Raw genomic sequence first — 27,536 nt, forward strand, 5'->3', positions numbered from 1 at the left:
CCTTGACCGATTCACGTAATCTTCTCTGCTATCCTGTTAAGTACCTAAGTAGCAGAGAGATGCGAAATTGCATGGAGAAATTATGAATGAATTCATTGATAAAGTCGCCATGCACTTTTACGGCTGATGATGTACGGCGGGTACATACTTACTTAAAAATATCAGACTAACTATCAGTTCGTTTGGAACATTATTGATTGACAATTTAAAAATATGAAAGATTATAATTTTCTTGGTAATCATGAAAATAACTATGATGAATCCGTTGTATGTGATTCTAGGCAACAATATTAGTTGATTTAACTAAATTTGAAACACCAGTTTATATCTTTGTGAGACATCACGTAATATTTAACTGTATTTAAAACACGATTTTCAAACAACCAAAATGTGTTGTCCGTTTTATTCACACATAAAACATTTCTTTGCCTCATTTGGCTGGCCTATTTATGAATACCTTTACCTTAGTTGCCCATTGGTGATCGCTCAGGTTTCTGATCATAAATTAGTGTAATGACACAAAATTGACATTGTTAATAATATGTATATACCTAGGTAATGGTTTAAATAACGCCGCGTTATCAAACTTTGTGATACTTATTTAAATAAAAAATAAGATAATAGAAAACTGAGTTTATTATTTTTCTACAAAATAATTGTAAGTTGTACTTAATATTAGTACTTTATAAAATCATGATATAATAGAGAGCTTTTCAGTCACGAGAGGCACGAGATTGAAAAGGTCAAGATTAATATCACTATTGTATAGGTACAATACTTTTCTACGAGTCAGCTTAAGGTGACGGTAGAGGTGGGTAAATTTTCAGATTCTGTCAATTTACCCCATTTCACACACAAGCGCACTTCACGCACACTACCTCACTTTACTGGGACAGGTCACTGACCCATCAAGTTTTTTTTTAAGATTGCGTTTTGAGTTTAGTGGCCTCCTTTTAGGAAAAGCGTTCCATTGAAAGAAGAAAGAGAAACAATACATTTAATCTTGCTTTCCTTGTCTGTTCATGTCACACGTGACGTGACGTATTTAAATTCTAATAATTCATTTGGTTGTTGACAATTTTCTACATTATGGCTTTGTCGAGATACGCGTTTTCTAAAGTTAAACCGAATAAAACCAGATGTCATTAAGTCAGATGTAAAATTTTATTTACTACTCTATACGACTTTTCATAAGGCTCAAAATCAATTAAATGAGAATTTAAATAAATAAAGTTCCGGCAGGGTGCAAAATTTAATTAAGGCGGACAAAATAAAATTTGAAGATATATGGAAACCGTGTTGGCTAATGTACCCCTAATATCTTTACCGATTTACTTTTATGTGGTATATTCGGCTTTTGTTTCACTATTAAATTAATACAATTAAAATAAAAAATATTATACCGGTATTCCACCGGTATTATTTCAGTGCTGAAGCGATTATCTTCGATCGTAGCCTTGATAATGTAGGTGTTGATAGTTACTTACGGCGGTAGGAGCGGCAATGAACCCCGTGCAGAGTAGAACGTGAGGTGCGTTGGGATAAGTGCATATATCTACTTATAATTCTTTGGCTGGTTGGTAACCCTCTATATTTTATTTTTTGTTTTACTGTTATTAGGTTAAGGGAGTTTTAGGGAGTGAAAAAGAAATGATTTTCGTTTTATGCGCTCGCGTGATTGCCGATGGATTATAATTAGACAAAAGAACTTGTTTTCCACGCATCGAATGTAGATCCGTATGACACTTCCTCCAAGTCTTCTCCAATAATGTTTATACCGTATTTTAATTACCTACCTTAAATGTTACATTTCTAAATATTTTTTTTGTGCTATACATACTTCAAAAAAATCGCTGGAGGCCTAGCGGTAAGAGCGTGCGAATTGCAATTCCGGCTCGTACCAATGAGTTTTACGGAACTTATGTACGAAATATCATTTGATATTTACCAGTCGCTTTTCGGTGAAGGAAAACATCGTGAGAAAACCGGACTAATCCCAATAAGAGCCTAGTTTACCCCCTATGGGTTGGAAGGTCAGATGGCAGTCGCTTTCATAAAAATTAGTGCCCACGCCAATTTATGGGATTAATTGCCAAGCAGACCCCAGGCTCCCATGAGCCGTGTCAAAATGCCGGGACAACGCGAGGAAGATGATGATGATGTGACACATACTTCCAAAAAATCTACAAATATTTTACGTGACAACTGCTTATAAGTAAATATTATGTAGGTACACTTATAAAGTATAAAGTAGAAAATATCTTATAGGTACATAATATAAAAACCGAGCATGTACGAGTAGGATTCACTATGGGTTCCACAGTTACACATTTTTATTGCATATTTTTTGTTTAAACCAACTCACCTATTATAGGACATAGGTCTTCCATTAATCTTTTGGCGTTGAACTATTTTTTGTATATGTATTTATGTAATACAATTCTGAGTTAGGTTATGGTACATTTTTGCTCACCTACTTATAATTATGTCTGATATGTCACATGATACCAAAAATCGCCGCAAAGTTAAAAGTTCATTTATTTACGTTACTCATCTTCGGATCACCGACTTACTACTTCCTTACTTGACATATGTGTACTAAATTTCAATTGAACTAGTCCAGTAGTTACGGTGAAAATTGGCTTTAACAAAATGGCAGACACACAAGTGATCTTATAAGGGAGATTATTTTCCTTGAGTGAATGGTGTGCATTTACCCCAATGCACCTCACGTTCCACGCGGCGCGGCGTAATCTGGCCCCTATTTCACCACGGTGACAGGTACGACAAAAACATCACTGTTATTGACGCCATAGGCATCCATGGACTACAGTTACCGCTAACACTGATTTAAACTTTCACGATTTTTACACATTATTAAATTGTACAACGGAACCGCAAAACGTTCAAGCGGATAAACAAGACCAAGTGCGGGTAGTTCGAAAAACTCGCGCGGTTAGAAGATGCTGATGTCAACTTAAGCCAGTCTTCTCCGAGACCACGGGGACAACGCCGTCCTCGAAACGTCGGAGGTAAATCTTAAAACTTAGATACGCGATTAAGTCCCGTTGTACAATTTAATAATACAGTTACCGCTTACCATCGGGCGGGCCGTATTCGTGTTTGCCACCGTCATTGTACCTATTATAAAAAAAATTATTATATCGGATAAAACAGACATTTCTCTCGCGAAAAAATCTTGTGACAATTGTCACAAGATTTTTCAAAGAATTTTCGGTAAGTCTTGACAGGAAATGAGTTCTGTGTCGCAATTTCGATACAGTTGCCGTGTTTCTTGTGACAATTGTCATTAGCTTCGCAAAATAAGAATTTTTTAGTGGCAATATAATGGAGTTTATTTATTTATTAAAATGTTGGTGGCAAACAAGCACATCGCCCGTCCGATGGTAAGCGGTTACCGTAGCCTATGGAGGCCTGTGACGTCAGCAACAGTGATGTCCACAACTGTCGCACCTGTCACCGTGGTCGTGGTGAAATAGGGGCCAGTAAGTACCTAATAATCGCAGTGGTCTTAAGTGTCACAGACCCTACTGGCGCTTAAGTCCTTTATGACAATTTCTGCCTATTTTAAATTGTTCAAAAAAAAAAGAAACCGAATAATTATATCGGACTACCGAATTTTCACGAGAATCAGTTGAGAAATGTGATATGCAAAGGAGAAGAATTCGGACATACGAAAGCATTTTTGCCCAAGTTGAAACGGAGACCTTCGCCAACGCTCGGTCAATGATGGTTTAGGTACAGCTAGCTGCAGAGAAAAGGTACCACCCCTGCATACAATTATCTATCTGGTCGTACCTTTTCTCTGCAGCTGACTGTACACCTATAAAAATGGTTGTCCCTGCTGTAATTTTATACCGGTACCGTACTTTGTATTTCAACCGGTATAGTTTTACCTTCAAAACGAACCGGTATTGATAAATAATAACGGTACCATACCGCTTATATCGTAAAGAAAGCATGATGCAGTCTCTGCTTTGCACAATTATTGTGTGGACAAAATTCTTATAATCACCGAAACATACATACCTACGCACATAATGTCATTGAAATAAAACATTGTTATTTTATAGTAAATTTATATAATACTCGATAGGTATATACACATAACAATAACCAGACCGCAGCGGTATTAGCCTGTAAGCTTCATCTCTTGTCTCCAAATCCGCAAAAACTAGTTAGTACTAAATGCTGGTCTTGCTGTTATTTTATTCTTGAAGATTATGGCTTGTTTCTTGATTATTGAGAACAGCACGTAATCGCACACATATAGACGGAACGAACGGCAACAAAGTAGGTGTAGACACTAAGACTTTCAGGTATTAAACGAATTACGCTTCGTATTAATAGGTAAGTAATATTTAAATGAATATATAATATTCTCTAACGTAAATACAAGATTACAATTGACATCAAATGTCATTGACGTACAGAAGTCATATACTTTTTTTAATGACGCAAAATTGATACCAGCATAATGAAAATCAATCCCAATCAGTAAAACGAGTCTTTAAACTTTTTTCATTTTAAGCGGGTTTTGAAGGAACAAGTTACTTAAATTCAATTGTAATCGTATTGTTTTAGGATAGTTTACTGCTGTTTTCGATCGTTACGACCTGTAAATAACAACAAATCAAATTTTAAATAAATTTATTTACCCTATTTTTTGAAATACAATTTATCTACTGGTATACATTTTCGTATGCGTATATGATGAAATGTCTAAATAATGTCAAAAACGAGCTACGACGACGTACACGTCTGCTTCGATCCAAGGCCAGCGGCCATCTGACTCGAAGAAGAATTTTGAGTGATGTCGTCAATGTATGGAAATTGTACGAAAGTTTACATTTGGGATTGAATTTCTGTGTTGTATTTGTGAGTAAAAATATAAGTAGATAATAATTTGCTAGTTTAGTTATCTAGCTTTCAAAATCACACAACAACTCAATTACTGTTAAAGGCAAAACTGTAATGCGTGTTGCTCAAACGGAACTCCATATTTTGATTTTTGGATACTTTTAGTGTCGATTTGTAGAGAATTACAGCAAATAAAAAATATTATGCCGTGAAGAGCCGGTACACGGCTTCTTCGTGAACAAATTTACGTATAATTTAATGCAGTTATTAAACATTTCTTGAACAAATTGATTGTACAAAGTGAGCTCTAAATCGAAAACGTCATATACCGTCCCCTAAATTAGGTATCGCAGTAGATACTACCAAGTATAGTACAAATGATATCAACGCACTTATTATTCAGTAGTCGTAGTAGTATATAGTTTATTCAGTAGTTCTTAGGGGTTGTGCACAAATCACGCGAGGTGTTTTCGGCTACTTTTTGTGATATTTGGAGAGGTCTTCTAGTAAACTCCCCCAACGTGATTTTTCGTGATTTTTTCGTGACCCCCCCTCCCCTAACGAACCTCGCGTGATTTGTGCCCTTATAGTAGCGCGTTCCGTTCATGTCTTTTGCTCTATCCTTTGATGTATTCCTCATGACCGCGGTGACTCGTGATTGGTTGAATTCATTACAGTTGACTACAGCGTTTCGTAAGAAGTCGTTGTAGTAATCGTTATAGTTGAGTCGGGAGCCAACAGTGAAAAGTATGCGATCTACAGTTTGGTATACGATGCGAAGTTTTAATTCAACCATTAAAGTCGACGAGTACAAAATAGAAGATGTTTGTGTCACAAGGGAGCAAAATGACATATTTACGGAGAGGGATTCAAGTGTTCACGGCCAAGGTGAAATAATTTTGCTTCCTTTTGTCCAAAATATCTTTAAACGAAAAAAAGTAGTAATGGTTGAATTAGGACTGACTGAAATCGCATACTTTTCACGTTGGGCTCCAGAACTAGGTTTGCAAGATCCGCTAATTTTGTCATCTTGAATACGTCCCCACCCCAGGTAATCACTGCATCTGATTGTACTTTAAAGTTTATTTGCACTTAGCGCCATCTGTCGTTGAGTAGCGTATGATAAATGTATGAAGCGCCTCAAGTTCAGCCTAACAAATATATTACCTACGCAGTTCCGCTATTCATCAAAAGATGGCAGTGTTTCAAGAAACCTATAAAGTACCTATTCGAGGAAAAATTTATTCAACTATCGTTCCTTGAGAAACATAGTGTCACTATACAAAATTAGGAACCATTCGAATAGTGACGTTGTTCCATTTTTCAAAAGTTGCATTTTTAATGACTAAGCATTTTGTATAGTGACACTATGTTTCTCAAGGAACGATATGTAACCTATTTATTTATTTATCGTATGGCAACACACACACTTATTAAATGTACACCTATGAATTATACCTTCTCTGTGTTATATGATATCCTTCCCGTTAAGATCCCATGATACTTCCAAGTTCCAAGGGACCTAATTAGGGGCCTTAAGCTTTGGTTTCCTCCGATAGCGGTGCCGTCATATAGGGGCCGTCTCCATACAAATACTACGACATCTATATTTAGCCGTATTATAGTATGGAGACGGCCGCTACATGACGGCACCGCTATCCTAGGAAAACCGATCTTTAGGCTCAATCAAACGAAATTCATCCCAATTTAAATACCATACAACCAAGTTCAAATTAAAAATAGGAAAATTTTATATAATTGATAGTTGGCCTTTCGAGGTAAACCGAGTTTAACCATTTCGAAAATATTGGCAACGTAGTGTTTTATCTAGGTAAGTAAACTATTATTTGGCTCTTGTTGTCTATTTTAACTTTTGTGGGAAACTTAATAATATGAAGTTCCAACTTCTAAGAAAACTATTTCTAAAACTAACTGGCTTTAGCGGAGAAGTACCTACCTAATTATTTGACTGTTTTCATAAAAAAAAATATGATAAATAGGTATACTTAATGTCAATGAGAAAAGATAATGTGTATACCAAGGCAAGTGACTAGTTTCTTATGCGAAACATTGTTACCTTGTTACCAGGGTAAGCATTACCAACTACGAGTATTTCACACGCGCACAGGTTGAGAATACAATTACGCAAACCATTGTATTTAAGAAATCTTTATTTACATTGAATTATTTTACATCTATCGTTATAACTTACTCTCTATTGTACATACATAGGACATATATTCTCTTATTCGCGAATTGCGTAATACCAATGTTGGCAAGCATTTTACATCGGTTAACAATCAATGAAGAAATTTCCCGACAAAAACTGTCCCGTCCATTAGAGTTTAAATTTTTTTAGAAGGCAAATACCTACTTTTTAGTTTAAGAGTATTTATTGTCTTATATCCGTGTAGCATTTTAATTGCTGAAAACGAAAGTATCAGGGACGAGACAAAAATTGTCGGGTTTTTATAGAATAATTATAATTCTCCTCGTTGATTGGAGTACAGCGGGTTGACTCGCTGTCACTAGCATGCTGCGATACTGATTCTTCCTACAAGTCACACTACACAGCGACTAACCCAACAGACAAGAGCCACTTCTAACATCCATAATATCACAAATAATTTAGGGCGGGTAACTACAAAGCCTCTTCAGATATACGCAACATCGATACAACTGGCACGGTTTATTCAGTCTGAATATTCTGCTTTGCTCTTTCGATTTCTTTTACGTACTTTTACCTTTGCTGATAAGTTATTTGGGTGCAATAAATTATAGTTTTTTTGAGTAGCAGACATATCTTCATTATGGTGTAGCTATATTTTTATAAGGTTTAAAAGGTTCAATTAGATATGTACTTACATTGCTATGTTGTACTTTTTTATCCGCGATTAATATCTTGTCACTGGTTGCGTAACGTGCTGTAATCCATTTATCTCACACAATAACTAATAAAAAAGAGATGGATTACTCGTCACGGGTCAAACATTCGCGTGGTCAGTTGTATTAACCTGACTTACCTACAGAATATTTTTAAGGAAAAGTAAATTCTTGATTTAATCTGGCTTAAGGCATTCTGTCACACCAATGATGAACTCATAACATACATTTGTATTATCATCTAAAGAGGCGACTAATTTAATGGCAGTAGTTAAATTTTTAATAGGTACGACAAGTTTACGCTTTTGTTTTTGTTTTACCGAATTCTTCTATGTGATCGTACTCCGAAAACCCAGGGTCTGAGTCGTAATACGCGTAGTCGTAGCTCGTGTCCTCCTTGGGTTTGGCGGGATTGGCGAAGTGTGGCGCCTTGGGTGCCGGCTGAGGCGTGGGCTGCGGCGCGGGCCGCGGCGGGGGCCGTGTGGCGGGCGTTGGCGGCGCGGGCGCGCGCGTCGTCGGCCGCGGCTCAGGGGTGCGCAGCGCCGTCGTCGACGACCTCACGGGCACGTTCCCGAAGTTTTCTGTAGTCGGTACGTGGACGGGAGCTGGTGGCTCACTGGGCCTGACGGTGGTTGTGTAAGTTTGGAAGTAATCAAACACGCGCTGAGTGCTTGTCTGGGGCCTGTATGTAGTTGTGTATGCGGGTTCGAAGGTCGACGGGGGCGCGATGGTAGTCGAGGGCGAGGGCGCGGGTCTGAAAGGTCTCGGCGCTGCCGTTTGGGATACAGGCTTGGATGGTTTCTGCGTTTTGCCCTTTTGTTTTTGTTGATCTTCGGGCAATCTATTTCCGCTAGCAGCGATGTTGAGCGAGTGAGCTCCAGATAAGAGTTCACGGTCACGTTCGCGCTCACGTTCGTACAGTTCGGGTCTGTATTGGCCGTCGTCTTCACCGGCCGGGAGACGGTACTGGCCGTCGTCCTCGTCGCTTTCAGCGAAGTTGGATGACTGCGCGTTAAAGCCAACGTTCGTATTATAGGCTACCGTATTCAGATTATACGAGGGATCTGTCCGAGTAGTCGTATACAGCGTAGTGGTTGTTGCCGGAGTCGACGGGCTGTTAAAGAAATTCTTGGCATTTGAGTGTTGGACAAAGTTGTTCTTTTCCGGCTCGTAGGAAACGCTATTGAAATTTCTGTAGGCAGGAGTCGTGCTAAAGCCGCGGTTCGCAGCAGTGTTGTAATCTACCGTGGTAGGTGTGCCTCTACCATTGTTATTTTTATTTACGTTAGTACGCACAAAGTCTTGTTCTTGAGGAACATCTGTTGCCACACTGAAGCTGTTTTTCACTTTGAACGGTTTGTTGTCATTTTGAACGTTGATTCCCGGAGTGGATTGTGCGTTATAATTGTACAACTCAACAAGCCCTTCCTTTTTCCTGAAATAAGGATTTAGGGTCGTGGTTTGGGAGAAAGGAGCGGGAGAGGGATTGTTAGAGAAGTATCTGTTTTGTTTAGGTGTCACACGGCTGACTTCGACGTACTCATCTTTGTACTGAGGAGGGACGCTAGCCGGTACCGTAGTAGGGTTCGGTCTGCTCTGCTGCGGGACCCGACGTTCGAAAGTCGCAGGTTGTTGGTACTCTGGGAATTGAGGTTGAGGAGAGCTAGGTACAAATGTCGAGGGAGCTAGAGTGGACGCATGAATGGGCCGTTTGCGCACGAGTTTCCGTTTGGGGTCGTATTGGTTATTGCTGAATGGTTTCGGTGGCGGTGGGGGTGGCGGATTCGTGTATTGCGTAGTAGGGGTGGTCCTGGGGCTGGTGGGTCTTCTGAAGGAGACACGTTGGGGTGCGGAGGGCGCGGGGGAGGAGGCAGCGGGCTGGGGCGCGGGCGGGGCGGAGTCGTCGCGGCCGCGGTCGCGTTGTCCGCTGAAGAAGTCGGAGGAGTGGGCAGCGCGGAGGTCCGATGCGGGGGCGTTACCGTTGTTCTGGCCGAGACGGCGGTCGCCGGTCTCGGCGCGCTGTAAACCGAATTCCGCTTCTTCCTCGCGGGCACCAGGCGACGACAGTTTTTTAGTGTCAAATCCTGTGAACACAGCATTTTCATTTGGTTTATATTTGTTAAATCTGTTTGTTTGCTGATTATATTTACATATATTTTTTACAGGTGATAGACAATAATCAATCATACCTAAAATCTTTATTTTACATAGTATATACTTGTATTATATACATGAATAATGTATATTAATTATCACGTGAAAACTGTAAAATTGCAAATGGTCGGTCGTTTTTCTAAATTGAGAAATTGTTGATTTTTTTAATGCATGCCGTACTGGTTGGTACTGGCGTAGGTAGTAGCGCACTTAGTTCACCAACGCAAGCGTAATTTATTAAATAGGTATACATTTTATGATCACCACAACAAGCACAACGCAAGCGTACGACTGAAGCTTAGTTTTTTGCAATCCGTTACCAAATACTGCGTTAACGTCGACTCTGAGTTTGCTTTAACCTTTTAAGCACGCATGATGCAAGCGGTCATCTCCACTTATGCCCTAATTTAGTGTACAGACTGTTATCTCTAAGAAAATCACATACATTTATCAAAGAAACATTCTTAATCTTATAAATAATGTATGATTTAGAAGTCATAAAAACGGTAGTACCTGCTGCGCTTGAGTGGGTCAGCGGTATAAATGTCAGTGCAATTAATACGATTCCGCGTTTACAAGTTTTACAACCAAGCGTAGTATTATACCAAACACTTACCGAGCGCAGGTGTAGTGTAGACTCAGATAAGCCAGCATAATTGCGCTCTTTGACTAAGCATAGATTCTACGAATCTCCAGGTCACCTTAACTGGTTGGCCCGGGCAGTAGGCATTGGGCTCTCGTATTATGCTTGGTAGGCAATGGCTCCACGGCTTACTAGTCGTAGTCTACTGACTACGAGTATATGCATGACTTGCATGAGCTTAGTATTGCTTCATCTTCATTAATTAGGTACAGCCTGGTTCTTTAGTATTTAGAGAAATCGGAAGGTCGACTGGATGTTGCTAATTAATTTTATTTTAATGAGACTATAGGACCACATATTTGTATGTAAATTTTACTTTTAAACGTGGGTAGGATGCTTGATTGATATTATTGCTATAGCATCACTCGCAAATGTATTTAATATTAATGGCTTATTAAAATATTATCGTTAAGTTTACCATGAGATCAAATGTTATTGCATTTAATTTTATATCAATCGGGTTGTTGACAATTTGGATGAAACTGTTAGAGTTAAGTGGTTTCTACTATCTACATACCTACTAAGTTATATAATTGTATAATATATACATACATGTTAGCAACTTCATTTTACTACCTATGAACAAACACAATACGATTCTCAATAGGTATTTCGTTTAGGAAACTATCGCAGCTCTGAAGGGGAGCAGGAACTTTTCAGTATAAAACTCCCGTGAGACTTAATTACATAATATTCTTATTAAAATTATAACGATTTACTTTTAATTTTAGTCGGTTATCGAAACTAAACGCACGTGTGCACGTCTACACACACGCACCCGGTGTGCACAGGCCTTAAAAATAACATTAACATGAATTAAGAATTTCTGAACATTTAGTCAAATGTAAATTTTTAATCTAATACGAGAATAATAAGATGTACTCTTATAAGTGAGAGAATCATGAGGTTTCAGTTAATATTTCAACAAAAATATTGTCAACAAACCAACTGATCACTTAAATACATTAGCGAGTTTAGGCTTGTTAGTAGCGAAGCGCTCACCGGATCCGATCTTGTAGAGATCAAACTGACCGTCGAAGTAAAGGTCTGCGGGGCAGGCCAGCGGGTCATCGTCGCCCCAGTCCGTGCAGGTCTGTGCCTCCTGGTGGAACAGCGTGCCGGGCGGGCAGAAGAACCTGAAGTCCCGTATGCCGCCGCCCGCTACGCGCACGCAGACGTGGAACGCTTTGCAGTTGGCCTTAGCGTCGGCGTAGTAGGCGCCCAGGATTCGGCCCCGACAGTTGAACCTTTCCGCGCCCCCTGGATAAGAAAAGAGTTAGAACAGCTGATCCTTATCTGAATTAAAGCTATCCAGCCGGCCTAGCCAAGGTTACAATCGCTATCGCTTCGACAACGAAACGCTTTGTGTCTCTCTATCACTCTTCCATATTAGTGCGACAGTGACAGTTGCGTTTCGATCGCTACGAAGCGTAAGCGATTGGCATCTTGGCATTGGCGCTTATGAACGTCAAATAAAGCTACACCGGCTCCAACTCTACACCTCTGCCTGGAGATGATTTAAATCCCTCTCAATTGGAGGAGGTACGACATTGCACCTAGCTCGCTCGCAGTACCTATAATAAGTACCTACCAACGAGATGTCGGTAGCGCGTGGTCAGGTCACTGAGACACACTGTGCATTGCAAGGTGCACCTCCTACGCCCTTACGGCTTACGTAATGAAGATAATATTTTGCGATTAAGAGATAGAGGAATTCCGGTTTCCATGGTTACGTTTACAGAAACATGTGAAACTGCATTTATTTGCCAGTTCGCCGCGGTTTCACACCAAACCCACAAGTGTGTTGCAACTGCCTTATCTTGAGCATCAGCATTAGGCATGACCTTTCTCAGACATTATATTTTTACAATGGGATTAGATAATAAGAGACATTTCCTGCCGAATGAGCTAATGACAAAAACGCATTGTACCTAAATAAAACGGTCAATGGAAATGTCCTTTTCAATTACCTACGTGGATTAATGAGTTAAGCAATTAGGCGAATATGTGAGTAATTCCTACAGGTCAACACATAATATTAAGCCGGCGTGAAGTTTGTACTTAGTTGTCAATATTTTTATAGATATGGTGCCAACTCTTTTGAATCTATCCCTACGATACTAAATGTCCCAGTGCTGTACACTGTCCCAATGTTTGCCACCCTCAATTTTCCAAGCAGAGATGTGACAAAGGAGCTGTCAAACACTAGTACATTTACTTATAACTGTACCGAGTCCGGTTTCACCGTAGCCGAGTAAAAAATATTGGAACATAACTGGGGTAAACCTTATTGCTGCATACTTGACATTTCCATGACTGTTATCCGTATTGATAATACAAACACGAACTGTGAACACTTGAACACCGAAGAGGTAGTAATAAAGTCGCAAGTGAAATTATTGTGCGAGTGTGCATTGCTGTTGCATAATGATGTATCCAATTACCGCGGTCACTGACATGTCACACGCATGCGCAGGGCAGGTGATGCTGTGTTATGCCATCTGTCTACTGCCTATACCTTACCGGCATAAAAGTGGCAAGTATACTACCTATGCTATGCAGGTACAGTAACAGTAGAAGTTCGTAAGCAGCAACAGTAAAATTAACTGAACATAAGTTTTATGTAGGTCATTTTGAACACCATACCCGTTAGTTATATAACAATAGCAGCAGTTCCTACATAGAACAAACTTTTAACTCAATAACTCATTGGCTCCACGATCACAACCTCATAATAAATAATGACAAATCAAAATTAATCCAATTCAGACCAAGACAAAAGCAACCCCTAAATCTCAACACTGTAATAAACAACCTAAATATTGAAGAAGTACCCGACTGCACCTTATTGGGCCTTACACTGGACAGCCATTTGACATGGAAAATACATGTAGAAAAAATTAAAAATAAACTTGCCCGATTTGTGTATGCACTTAGCGTACTGAAGTGTAGCACTACCTTAGAGTGTGCGCTGGCGGCGTATCACTCGCAAGCAGTCACATGGCTACGCTACGGACTTCTCTTGTGGGGCCACAGCACCGACATTCAAAACGTTTTCATCATGCAGAAAAAATGTATCAGGATCCTAGTAAATATACATCCACCGCACAGCTGTAGACCACACTTCAAAAATCTTAACTTACTGACCCTCCCCTCTCTGTACATTTTGGAAGTAGCTACATTTGTCCGAAAAAACCTACATTTATTCCAATTTTGTCAAAACCCTCGACGTCAACACTACATAGAACTCCCGGAGCCTAAATTAGAAATATACAAGAACGGACCATACTACAGAGCCATAAATGTTTACAATAAAATCCCCACATATTTAAAAACAGACTCTAACTTCATAAACCGCCTTAAAACTATGCTGATGGATAAATGTTACTACTCAATAGCCGAATTTATGGAGGATGATATTATGTAAAGCTATGTACCTTGTATGTAGCTTGTACTTGTAACTTGTGTTGTATATATAAACATAATTGTATATTATAACATATTTTATATTAAGTAAAACGAACGGTTATACTACGAATATGTAGAAATCCTTGTTTATAGGTACCTAACAAGAAGTATTAGTTAGAAAGTGCAATTTAGAAAATTTTGAAAATGTATAAGAATGATAATAATTAGTAAGAAGTAATAATAAGCAAACTGTGATATTGTGAACTACCTAATTTTTGCTACACCCTTTCCAGGGTCCATGTATGTAACATCTAAAAATGGTATGCAAATAAAGATCTCTATCTCTATCTCTTATATACTTTGGTTGCTCACTGCACAGTATTTTTTCCTAATCCACGTGATATTTGTTTAACGGCGTTAATTATGCATACATTAATTGACTTTTTGAACTTACTTAATGTCCTATATATAGAGTATTTAATTTGGGAAGACGAATTCTCACAAGAATTAATTTTAGCTATATCGGTTTTTACTTACGGCAGAACAAACGTATGTGCGGGAAGGAGAGATGTTAAGAAATAAAAACACGTTACATAACTTTGTTTGGAAATTTCCATACATACCTACTGACCCATTATCATTGCTATTGGAGTATTTTACGATGTCTCCTTAAAATATCAGTTATTCTGGCGAGCTATTAAATAGTAACAAGAAATTAGGTCGCATCGATAACTCATAAGCAGTCTTAGTGTTAATGCATGTCTACATTGCAACGTACGTTGCATTAAGTAGAGTAGATTTGTTTCGTCACGTTCCCTAGTGCACCGATATTGTTCCCTACTTTATGTATTATGATATGGTATCTTAAGTTTATAATTATTATGAAGTATAAGGTAAAGCACGTACATACTTAGAATGCAATGTTTTTCGCAAGACGACAATCTAAACATTCCTCCTTCTCAGAAAACATTTAACGCATCGCCGCTTAACTGACAACTCGCAAAAACATCTCAAAGAAGTAGACCAACGTAATGAGATGAGATTGCCTCACGTAAACTACCTCTAACATGCACTAAATCCGGGTGAACGTGTACCTAGTCCAGTGGAGGTTAACCGAGGTTCCCATGCGTTGGGGGGGGGGGGTGTCATACCATCGCACGCGAGCCTTGCGCAAGAGAGCGCTGCAAGGTGCCGTAGCATCCTCGGCGAAAGGTCACCCGTACTGCATGCAAATACGATGGGATCATTCGTAGTTTGCTCTTTAGGCCCTATGCTGTTACATAAGGAATGAACTCTGAGTATGTTCATTATTTTTATGTTTACCTATTTATTTATAGTTTGGTAGGTACATACTTAGTTTGCGTTCATGGTTTGATGACTTGTTGTTTTAGTTGAATAATAATTAGTGGATATATAATTTTGTTGTTTCTTAATGAGCATGTATTCTCAATTTATTAAGAAATTGTTTATTATTTATAATAAAAGATATCAAATTATTAAGTGATCTGATTTATTGCCCTTTATCAGTGGCCACAGACATAAGAATACGAACGGAGGGACTCGTTCGAAAACACATTAACATTCTAAATAATCACGTTCGGAAACAGAAATATTGGGAATATTCTACAAATTACAGCTCAACAGGTCTAATAAATTGGTGTCCAGGAAATACGTACTTAGCTTAGGACATTGCGTTGATCGGTACCGACCTATCTAATCGTAATTAAGTTAGGTACCTACGTTCGTGAAAATCTGCGTAGTTTAATTTTCCACTCAAATAAAAGGAACACCATCCAACACAACAGAAGGAAGGGTTGTAAGGTAACATCATCCAATGTCGTTGGGCCATTTTATTTAAAGTTATCCCCTACACTGTTTTTATCAAAATTGGGATTTTTTTTATGTTAATTCTACTCATGAGCTCTTTTGATCCTAATAGGAGAAAAAAAGTGTCCCAAGATTTCCCTACATTTTTCGATCTTTCCATTCCGAAACCGCCATACAAAGTCTATGAAAAAATGGTAACGGAATGGGAAAAAACCTTTTTTTCTCATATTAGGATAGAAAGAGCTCGTGATTCTGAGTAGAAATAACATATAAGTAATTTCACAAATTAAAAAAAAAGTGTAGGGGACAACTTTAAATAAAATGGCCCCGTTAGCTAAAAACCTCTATCTACAACTACTTTCATATAACGCGTTAACACCCGTACCTAACACCGTATAATCTAATGTTACTAATACGGCGTTTATACAGACAATGTGTATTAAGATAACAAAGGTAGAAACCGAAGGCGCAGCGTGGAAAGCTCTATTGTCTAGTATGCAGCGTGAAATGACAGTGGGCCCGATTCGGATTTTGTAATAGACATCTATTAGATATCTTTTAGACATTGTCAAGATACGATAACGATATGTTTAAGATCTAACCTGTCAAATTTGACATTTCCGCGATTCTGAAGATACTCTTGAACGATTTCCACAAGATATTACTTAGAGAAATTCACATCTAATAGATATCTAACACGATCTATCGTAAAAGTGACATTGGTTGCCCGAATTGCGCTGCAAAAGAAAACTAATTGAAATCTAAACTATAACGTATCTAGAATGGATCTAGTACGTGTCGTCTCTTGTGAATATCTTGAAATTCGAATACGGCAGAGTGTAGTAAGCACGATTTTCCGGTCTCTCGTGATGACGGTTTGGGCAATACGTATGTGGTAAAATATGTATCAAACCGAAATTAGCAGGATACCTACTTGCAACATATTGATGACAACAGATACTATGGTATTGTATGGAACGAATATGTTTTGGTAAGAGTAATTTTAAATGTTCAAACCAACATCAATAGAAGCCTACTCTCATTCGTAATTTAAGTAGATATAGAACTTTGTTAACTAGTTTAAACGGTTTAAGTATACGAGAAAATATGACCTGTTTAGTACCTAAGCTATTCGAATATCTTTTTTGGTAGTCCATGCCATTTCAAATCGCAACATGATTACATTTTAGAAACAAATAGTTGATTAATATTGACTAGTGACATATTTGCCTGTTGCACTACTATATTTATTATATGAGCCATCGCCAGGTCACGGGCTGTCATCAAAAAGGTCGAATGTAATATAATGGTGACCTATTGCCATTCCTAATACCTGTCAGGAACTGTACACTATAGGTACACGATGCGCGTTGGATTACGATGAATATGTTAATTACATAACGCATTGTTGTGATGAGTCAGCGTAACATTAGAACGTTTACATAAGACGCATGTCCAAAAAGTAACAAGTTAATCAAAAGTGTCATTTAAAATTGCACTTTATGCTTATATTACATATGGCTATTTTAGTTTATAGGCAAACTTTTTAAACGAAATTTTCCCATAGTGTTGTGACCCGATCGATAAATATCATTGCACTTTATACTGTCTTACGAAACTTATAAAAACTTTATTGCACACTTTAGTGTAGCGTCTATTAACTGTTATGTGCAAATAAAGGCTTGATTGATTAGTTACACTTCTTTAGCAATATTGTTTTAAGAGTTTCTAACATGTTTGACCTGTCTAATTGTCCATTTATATGGGTATTTGTTAATCGCATAAAAATATGTAAAGTACAAAAACGAAAACATAAAAAAAAATATCAACCTTGTTTTGTTACTAGTGTGGTTTACGATGGCTTTTTACTTGTGGTAGGTAGGTAATAATTAGGGAGTTTTGGTTGTTACCTGACGATACACTTAACGATTTAGTCGATACTTTCAATTAAGTTCAATTTAAAATTTAATGTCTCAAGAAGGAGCGTAAAGATTAATTATTAGCAACCGGGCCTTTTAATTAGATAATTTAATTAATCTAAGAGCAAGTAACCTTGGAAATTAGTTCTCCCTTATCACCTTTCTTTACGACACATCTCTGCGGTGACTTTTATAGGTTTTATATGTTTTTTTTTACTTAATTTTAATTAGCTTCACTCCGTATATATATATGTAAACCTATATGTTTGGTTGTAATGTTCTAACCCAAATTCGAAACACTTCCCGGTGTCGGATGTACGCGTAAATTTCGCGTACTGTCGTAATTCTGCTGACAATGCCACAATGCTAATACGGAGCTGTTCTGATGATGCAGTCGGAAGGTAGTAGCATAGGAACTCCTCGGTGGAAAACTAAAAGTCATCGAGTATAGGCTCATTAGAAACGGCTCAAAAATTAGTCAGCGATGGAAGTGTATTAAAATTTTTTTTGACTGTTATTTATATTTCTATTTTAGATGTACAGAGCCTTGAGCGACCATCAAGCTCTACTTTGTAGAGAACGGAGCGTGGGAAAATCGCTTATGCAAATCCGGGGAATCGATTACAGAGCGATGGGCGACCGCGGCGCGGGCGCAGAATGGAAAGTGCATAGGTTGCGCAAGGCGCAGCGGAGATGCACACACGGGACGCGTTTACGTAATTACCTATAAACATGCACTTTGCCACTAATGGGCGCGCAATATTGCGAAAGGTCTCAAACAATCAAGATTTTAAGATCGATATCATATCGTTTTTGTTTATTGTTGAGTTTGAGAATTGTGGTAGGTCATGAAGCATTAATTAAGTAAGCCATAATTGGTATCTTTGTCTAACTTCTTGTTGTCATTGGATTGAATTCATTGAATTTTAAATGTGCTGACTGTTTTGAGTCGGTCTATATCAAAGTAACGTGCAGCAAATATGATGCGTCGAATAAATACATATCCATGCGCCCGGACATCCTGCACCGTAAAAACTTCCACGAACACGCACGCGACCAAACAATCGTGCAAAACACAATTAATTCCGCTATCCATGGCGACACACATCAGACAATGGAAAAACTTGATACGCTGAAAGAAAAAAGTCACTGAAATTTCACTTGGGAAATTGTTTAGTCACTTCCGTTCACTTGTCACCTGTTCACACACTTACCGAGGATGGGGAGCAGTGTGAGCACGATCCACAGGGGAGACATGTCGGCGCGAGCGTCGCGAAGGGACTGGCGGTGCGCCGGCGCAGGCCGCGCGCCCGCCTAGTGGTGGGGCGCTGAAAGCTTGCCGCCCGCCCGACTCATTCATCCACGCGCCCCCACGTTCTGGAGGCCTATTCAAATAGTAATGTCTTGTTATCAAACGGTTATGGATATGATTTGTCATCTGTGACTGTTGTAGTTGAAGAAATGTTGATAGCTGACAGATCATATCCAAAACGGTTTGATAACAAGATATTACTAATTTGAATAGACCTCCCGATCGAAATGCAGCGTACTTAACGTTGCAGGAGCATCAATTATGTTTGCATTGTGTTTGTATTCGCTAATTACTAGTAATACGTAGCTATAAAAGTTGAGAATTCGCACAATTTGTAATCAATCTACTGGAAAAGTATTCCAAAAATATAACATAGGTACCTACATACATCAAAAAACTGAGATCGAAAATATTTTATACAATAAATATAATCACATCGACAATTTTTTTAATAAAACTGAAAATATTCAAATGACACTTGATGACAGTTTAAAGTTTTTTGATATCTGTTATATTTACTGAATAACCGCCTGGCTATACTTAACAATCACACCCCGTATGTATTAGGTGGCAGTATAACAACCGACATTACCATAACATACCAAGAATCAAAAATAAGAAAGTCCCTAACTTGACAGAAGACTGCAATAAACTGTTTGTCGTTTATTATTCGATTAGAAACATTTTGGTCGTGTGGTTTACACGACCAAACACGACCATTTTGGTCGTGTAAACCGTCGGCGTGGGGCGCGCCCACACACATACCGCGCTACCTACCGTTTGGTGCATCATCATACGAATAGTTAAAACGGAAAAAGACTATTGCCACTTTTATTTTAATAACATTTTACACCTTGTGAACAGCATAATAAGATACTATTTTGCTATGAAAGTAATGTGAACAATTATCATATTGCTCTTGAAACTACATGTAATAAGAAGCATTGTTTGCTTGACTCATTATCGAAAGATGTAATCAATTAAAGGTCTTAATATTACTTAGAACAAAGGAGCAATCAATATAAATTCTGCTCACTTTATTTCATTGATATCTTGGGTGTTTATCAATTATGATTTCTGATGTTTTTTTTCCGTTAACGATATGGGCGTATGTTAGATTTTATGTTTTTATGTTTACTGAAATTAGAGACGATCTATGTAAATGTAAATCAACGGTGGGCATTGACGAGAGGTAATTAGTACACGATGTCAATTTTAGTGATAAATATTTCCGAGAGGATGATTTTTAAAAATTATTGATTTGAATGAACGCAAGCAGATCGACATTTATAGGTACGTATATGTAAATCGATTTTGAATACACTTTGTTTCTAAATAATAAGAAAATTAACACAAATTACATTAAAAATACATTAAAGTTAACTATAAACTAAATTAAAACTAAACTCAACAAGGCCATAACTCAGTCAAACAACTCGTCCCGCGTCCTTCCAGACGCAAAGGTGCCCATCACGCTCGCCGCATTGCCACGCTGAACCGCGATGGACAGCCTCTGCATCAGGAAAGACCCGGAACGAGGGTCATGACCTCTCTCCCTTAACCGCTGCCCCAATTCACCCAAGAAAATTTTGGCCTCAGCACACCAACACCCGGACGTCTCCACTGCCAACGGGACAAAAATATACTTGGTCAGCAGCGCCGAGTACTTATCGCGCTTCCGAAGTGCCGCAAATTCAGCCGCCGCTCCTGCCGTCCGGGCCGTTCGGCCAATGTGCGAGGCGGCAAAAGTGCTAACACACGTGGCATCCCAAATTAGACACTTACCCTTGTCCCACGGAATAAGCGTCAACCCGTCAGGTCTTTTGCCGTCGGACCGACTAAGGCCTGGAGGTTCCAACATGCAAGGCACATTTGCTGACAAAAGTGCCCTCCGCACAATATCATTCAGGGCATGGTGGCGTGGAAACCTCCCCACACATCGACAACAACTCAACGCATGATGACCATTACTCTCAACCATAGTGCCGCAGATGCATATGTGAGGTTCGCAAACATCGCAGCCCAGGCGAAGAGCGACAGCCACCCGCATGGAGTTGTTGTCGAGAAGGGTACCCATGTGTGGAGAGGGAAGTGCACGCAACCATGCCCCAGCCTCAGGCCTAGACACCGCAATCAGCCTAGCCTTGTCTGCGCCAACAGCGCGTTCTAGCAGGCCATCAAAAACCCGCTCCACACCTATGTCATCCCACATCCTTCGACGGTCTGGTTTATCTGGCATCGGTACGTATATATTAGATATAATAATAGGTAGTAGATAGGTACCGTAAAATGGGGTGAGTAGAGTCAAAACTGACATTCAAACCTCGATAACATTTTATTTTTACATACGCAAACTGATTGCTGTATATGATAAGTGTTCCGGACGTTTGTATTTTAGTTTTTATTTTATTTTGGGTAGTTCCATTTCATAACTTTGACGATAAACAGGAAATCCCACCTCACCCCGTAGTCCATCGTAATTGGGGTGAGATGGGATTTCATACAAAGGTGATTTTGGAAGATTGTTGGATCGATTTTTTATTATATTAATATTACTATAGCTCCATTTTAAATTGGAATACATTATTTTTGTAGCAGTAGCCTTAAAATTCCATCTCACCCCCCTTTCATCCCTTCTCTCCCCATTTATAACCCAACTTTCCCCGCGAACCCTACTCACCCCATTTTACGGTACCTATGTTTTGTAACCGAAAGAAGGCGTAAATATTTCTTAAATATAAATATAAATTGACACGTTGAAGATTTAAATACGCATTGTTTTCTCTTTAACTGTAGATGTAAATCTGCGTAATAACAGGTCCACTAAGCAGTAAATCATCTTCATTAGCGGCAGTTAGTGCCGTGAGGTTCCCATGAGGGGCGGTTGCCCAACCCCGTGGTTCCGTGTTCCACAGGGTTATTCTTGCAATCTTTCGTTATACGGCCCTGGAGGCCTATTCGAACATTACAACTCTCAACTTGATATTTGTATAATATTGATTTAATATTTTTAGCTGCATTAGGGGTTTTAAGTCAGAATAGGTCTCATTATTAGGATTATTTATTGACCCAAACTAGTTTGCACACTGACATCTTACAAATAGGCTAAATGGTCAAATAAAACCTTAAAAATTATCCAGCTTGTACATAGCTTGTAGCTTGTGTTGCTGTATTGTGTACATCCACAACACAGGTTTTAAAAAGGCTAAGTGTAAGGCCTGAGTGGACGCTCGAAGCGGAGCGTGCGGCGGGGCGTGCAGCGTGGCGTCGAGCTACAGGGATTTTAGCAGAGTGCACTAAGGCCGCTCCTATACGCTTGCATTTGTTTAACATGCACGCCGCACGCCCCGCCCCGCTGCACGCCCAACTCGAGCGTCCACTCAGGCCTTACACTAAGAAAACTGATGTCAAGTACCTAATCAAGTAAAGTGAAGTGTTCTAGAATAATCCTCTTAGGTGCACGACGCGCGATAATCTGTCGCACGTTCTCTAGCACTTCATTATTTCATTGCAGCGCTTTTATTTTGCAAAACGCTTTCAAGTTTGTTGCGGAACGTTTAAAATGCCATTTGTTAAGAGCCGTGTTAATTACCTATGCTGAAACTTAATGAAATGTGTCTACTCGTACTTATCGTTTTCCATTAAAATATTTTTTTTGAGTGCAAATGGAATTATTTTATTAAGATCTCAAATGATTTTAGTAATCGAGACGTAGGTAGGTTATAATTGGTTGAATCTCATTAAATCATTAAATCATTTATTCATTTGCAAGAATGTAGTACATACACAAAACAAGTTCTTACAATATAAAAATGTCCAATACATTCTGCTTAACAAAGCATGCAAAGAAGGTTTGCTTAAACTAAACTTAACTAAATCACAAATATTTTAAAGTAAGGAGATACAAAATTATGTCAATTATCAGAATTCCAGAAACAGTTCCTGCACAGCATCTCATCACGCGACCAATACATACGTATTTGTATTTCTTGATGCTTCTTTTAATTGAGGATAGTGTATAAGTAATTCAATTGCAGAACCTGCATCGCGTGTGTTGCTATTGTATACCAGAACCGTAGCCGTAAAAAAGCGAAATCTGAGTCAACCACATTAAAAATAAAATAGGTCACATTCAACCTTTTTTATACAATCAGGTTAAAAATAGTAGTTGACGATTAGCTGTGATATTTTCACAAGAGCAAACCACAATAGTGGCAGTGCGTTTGGCAAGTGCACATGACAATAGATCACGGCGAACAATTGGGAGACGTGAGATGCTCGATCGATGCGGAGGTAGAAAGGCCGTGTCAAGTGCTTGTCACTTTCTTTTCGATTGTTAACAAGACAGTGCGCATGGTGATACAAAATGCCAAATCTTTGATACATCTGTGGTACATCTGAAAACTACATAACAGGGCCCATTTTGCCCGATCTAAGTCACGACCAGAAATTTTCTTTCGGGTACAGTTATAACCATTTTTGTTACCTATCTATCCACGGTGTGTCCACCTTAATCCTGCCAAAAGATTTTGACTTTTTTAGCACTGCAAAAACTGACCGCAAAGTATGACGTGTCACACCCGTGTGACCCGTGTCGTGTGAACCTTTGACGGGCTAATGTAACGCTCTGAATGCGCACTTACCAATCATGGTAAAATGCTCGTTTCAGGCTGACCAGCATAACTGTGACCGATATCCGTAACAAGTATGTGTAGTCAGAGCTCCCACTTATACTGGATGCTTTAGTACGCAGAAGGTTCGCTATCTATGAGTTTGTACCGACGACGCAATGGCTGATGAATGGCAGACAAAGCGGTAGGAAAGTTGACCCCGTGCGTTATGATCATTAGTCTGCGGCTCGCCTATCATTGTTCTGTTCCAACCTGCTGGGTTTTGATTGGGATTGATTTAATCATACTTTCGATCTTCCATTGGACAGCAACAAATTGTTACGTAGGTCATTGTAAACAATAAGCATGCAACCATCAAGAACATCTTGTCATTGTCAAAGATGTCCATACAAATATGCGGGTACAGCCACAGAATAAATAATAGTACTAAGTACAGAAGACTCACTCTTTTAACAAAACGCGTCTGTTACGATCAGCACAGATATGGCCGCTAGGTGGCGACAGCGCCACGCGCGGCTTATGGCTTTCCCCAAAATTGGGGCCGAACGGATGTACTTTTAGCTACCTGTAGCAAAGCGACGAAATCGCGGAGTGAGACACGCCTGGTACAGTTAACGACAAAGATACTCATCCTCATTCCCTATACCTAATATCTTGAATGTAGGTAGGTACATAATTCAAACTCATATTAAATATTTGGACGCAAGACGAAAAAACTTTGCTAAGAAAATTATATTTCAATAATATAAAAAAAAAAACATTTATTTCCGACCTCTATATCCGTTTACGCCATTTCAATTAGGTCCCAGTACATAGTACATATCTATTAGCATAGACAGTTTACCAAAGCAAGTATTACTTATTTAGTTATGCATACACGTGGGTATAGAAACATAAATATTATTTTAAAATGTTAGCCTTCACTTATAATTTATGTCGATACATCGAGTGTTGTTACATGCATTGGTTGTAGGTTTTGCGTCTAAATAAATATGTAAGTACAGAGTAAATTACATGAAATAGCAAAGTAGGCTGTCATTAAAGTCAGGAATTTTACTCTTCGTAGGCCTATATAGTTACGTGGACGGCCTGATGAAATCCAGCGGGCATCTACGTATCCACTTTGCACCGGTACTCTAGTCTAGTTTTTAAGCGGGGGCTAAAGGATGACTCACGCTAGACCGGGCGTGCGGCGCTTCGTTTTCTATGGAAAGCACCACGTGATCACCGATCAGCCGTCATAAAAAAAAAACCGGCCAAGTGCGAGTCGGACTCGCGCACGGAGGGTTCCGCACCATCAATAGAAAACAGAGCAAAACAAGCAAAAAAAACGGTCACCCATCCAAGTAATACTGACCCCGCCCGACGTTGCTTAACTTCGGTCAAAAATCACGTTTGTTGTATGGGAGCCCCACTTAAATCTTTATTTTATTCTGTTTTTAGGGTTCCGTAGCCAAATGGCAAAAAACGGAACCCTTATAGATTCGTCATGTCTGTCTGTCTGTCTGTCTGTCTGTCGGTCTGTCTCTCCGTCTGTCTGTCCGTCGGTATGTCACAGCCACTTTTCTCCGAAACTATAAGAACTATACTGTTGAAACTTGGTAAGTAGATGTATTCTGTGAACCGCATTAAGATTTTTACACAAAAATAGAAAAAAAACAAACCCTTCATGGGCGAGTTCGACTCGCACTTGGCCGCTTTTCAGTATTTGTTGTTATAGCGGCAACAGAAATACATCATCTGTGAAAATTTCAACTGTCTAGCTATCACGGTTCGTGAGATACAGCCTGGTGACAGACGGACGGACGGACGGACGGACGGACGGACGGACGGACGGACGGACAGACGGACGGATGGACGGACGGACGGACGGACCGACAGCGGAGTCTTAGTAATAGGGTCCCGTTTTTACCCTTTGGGTACGGAACCCTAAAAAATGACGTGTCGGACCCCTCGGCCCGGCCCCGGCTCGGTCTAGCGTGAGGCATACTTAATACTTCGTAGTTGCTACCACTGTCATCAGATAATCGAGAGAACTCTTCAACTAAAGGCACCAATAGTGATTTGTGAATGTTTATAATAAGTCGTAAACCTTAAAGTGACAGAAAAAGCTAAGATGTACCTATGTATAGTCTGTTCGGAAAGAGAAGAGTCGTGGAATGTATTGTGGGCCCCATACATTCCACGACTCTTCCCTTTCCGCACAGACTCTATTTGTAAAATTTACAAAAAAAATCCAAGCCTAGTTTAGTCCTACATATACCTATATGAACCTACTTTGCCTTAAGCAAGTAATGGCGTGGCGCAACGAAGAAGCGCATCTGACTAGTTCTCTCGAGTTCCCACTACATTATCAGGTTTGTTAACATGTTATATAAACTTGCGTATAAATTGTGTTAATTAACTCAACATGTGTTTAAAAATAGATTTAAAAAAATTGATTTTTTGGACACATCACCCAAATATTGTTAAAAAACTCGTTACTTACCTATTTACATATTATAAACTCTACGTTATTTCAAATTAATAGTATTTCATAGAAATGACAAATTATAGAGTTATTATCCAATTAGCTAACCAAAACCTGGCAAAAGCTACTGCCAAGTTTTTTTTTACACTTCAGCAACACAGTATACACAGAGACAATCAGGTGTTCAGATATTTTTTTAATACACTGCAGTATATACTTTATTCGCACATAAATGCCAATTTTAAATCGATACCCTATTGGAGGCTATTGGACATATAAATGCGCCCAATATACCCGTCATCAATACCTCAATACCTTCTGGCTAAGTAAACTTAGTGGCCAAGTTAATTACATATGTGTAATCAGGGGTCAGACTTATTCTGGTTGGCCTGTAACGATGCCTTCGGTATACGCACAAACTACTAAGAAGATACTGGGTACACGGTATGAATCAGCTGTCACTTTCATTTCGCCGACAGTTCGGGTCGGGCCACTCGGGCTCACCAATCGGCGAATATTACAAATAACGCTCATTTGTTAAATGAAGTAACACCTCACGTGTAATTACGTGTGAACTATCTTATTTACAGAGCATTCGTTTTGTTTCCTTTTTGGTTTCTTCATCTGAAAGAAGATTGCTTTATTAAGATAACGAATGAGAGATATCACAAAATCCTTAGTTATACAACAAAGAACTAGTAGCACGGTCGCATTTTTATCGTTTATCACCATGCCTATCACGTTCTAAGAAGTATGTAAGTGCGAAAGTGACGGGCATAGTGATAGTCGATAAAAATGGAACCGTGCTGAGCCCGCAAGCATATACAAATACTTTAAATGACGATTAAATTATTTACTTTACTTACTAATAATAGTTGTCAACGTGTTCTACAATCAAGTAAGTATAATTCTCCTTAACTAAACTGTACCGACAAGAACCCCTCATAATTATGTAAATATATGATGTTGATAAAACTAAACTTATAGGTAGGTATTGTTTATTATAATCAAAGCGATATTTAACATATTACCTTTAATAAATGCCAATAAAAACACTGCTTTCGTTATGTAAGTAGGTATTTTTTGTACACTACCATTACTTAGGTAGGACACATACCTACGTCATAATAGGTACCACAGAACATATCAAATAAGGTACTCATAATATTGCGAAGATCTCGGTATGCGCACGCGTTGAAGTCTATGGCTCGCGCGGCGCGCCTTAGAGGGCATTTTAGGGTACAGCAATTTACATACAAATTTACCATTTACGAGACATGGTATTTGTTGCGTAGTCAGATAGACATGTAAAATAAATGCTCGTATGCACATCATTTTAGTCTTTATATGTTTTTTTTTTAAGTTATACATTCTTAAAATTAGTTTTTCATATACTGTGAGCTCCTCA

General features: G+C 38.9%; 1 protein-coding gene and 1 long non-coding RNA gene across 2 annotated transcripts in view; both read right to left on the reverse strand.

The window, feature by feature from the left end:
• LOC134650362 (uncharacterized) overlaps positions 1-27,536 on the reverse strand; it is a 265,217-nt gene that overhangs the window by 226,394 nt on the left and 11,287 nt on the right. The window lies entirely within an intron of this gene.
• On the reverse strand, positions 7,668-19,037 carry LOC134650072 (mucin-2-like). The gene is made up of 3 exons (XM_063504899.1): positions 18,930-19,037; positions 11,564-11,821; positions 7,668-9,848 (listed from the first exon to the last, which is right to left on the reverse strand). Exons 1-3 carry the CDS (start codon positions 18,970-18,972, stop codon positions 8,062-8,064), a joined length of 2,088 nt encoding a protein of 695 aa, XP_063360969.1. The 5' UTR covers positions 18,973-19,037; the 3' UTR covers positions 7,668-8,061.

Source organism: Cydia amplana, chromosome 8 (assembly GCF_948474715.1).
Source record: "Cydia amplana chromosome 8, ilCydAmpl1.1, whole genome shotgun sequence".
NCBI classification, from domain to species: Eukaryota; Metazoa; Arthropoda; class Insecta; order Lepidoptera; family Tortricidae; genus Cydia; species Cydia amplana.

Coding starts and splice junctions, on each gene's coding strand:
- LOC134650072 (XM_063504899.1), bottom strand. CDS start 18,972: ATGTCTCCCCTGTGGATCGTGCTCACACTGCTCCCCATCCTCG. Junction 11,822..18,929: donor CACACTGCTCCCCATCCTCG/GTAAGTGTGTGA, acceptor TTTCTTATCCAG/GGGGCGCGGAAAGGTTCAAC. Junction 9,849..11,563: donor TCTCTACAAGATCGGATCCG/GTGAGCGCTTCG, acceptor CTGTGTTCACAG/GATTTGACACTAAAAAACTG.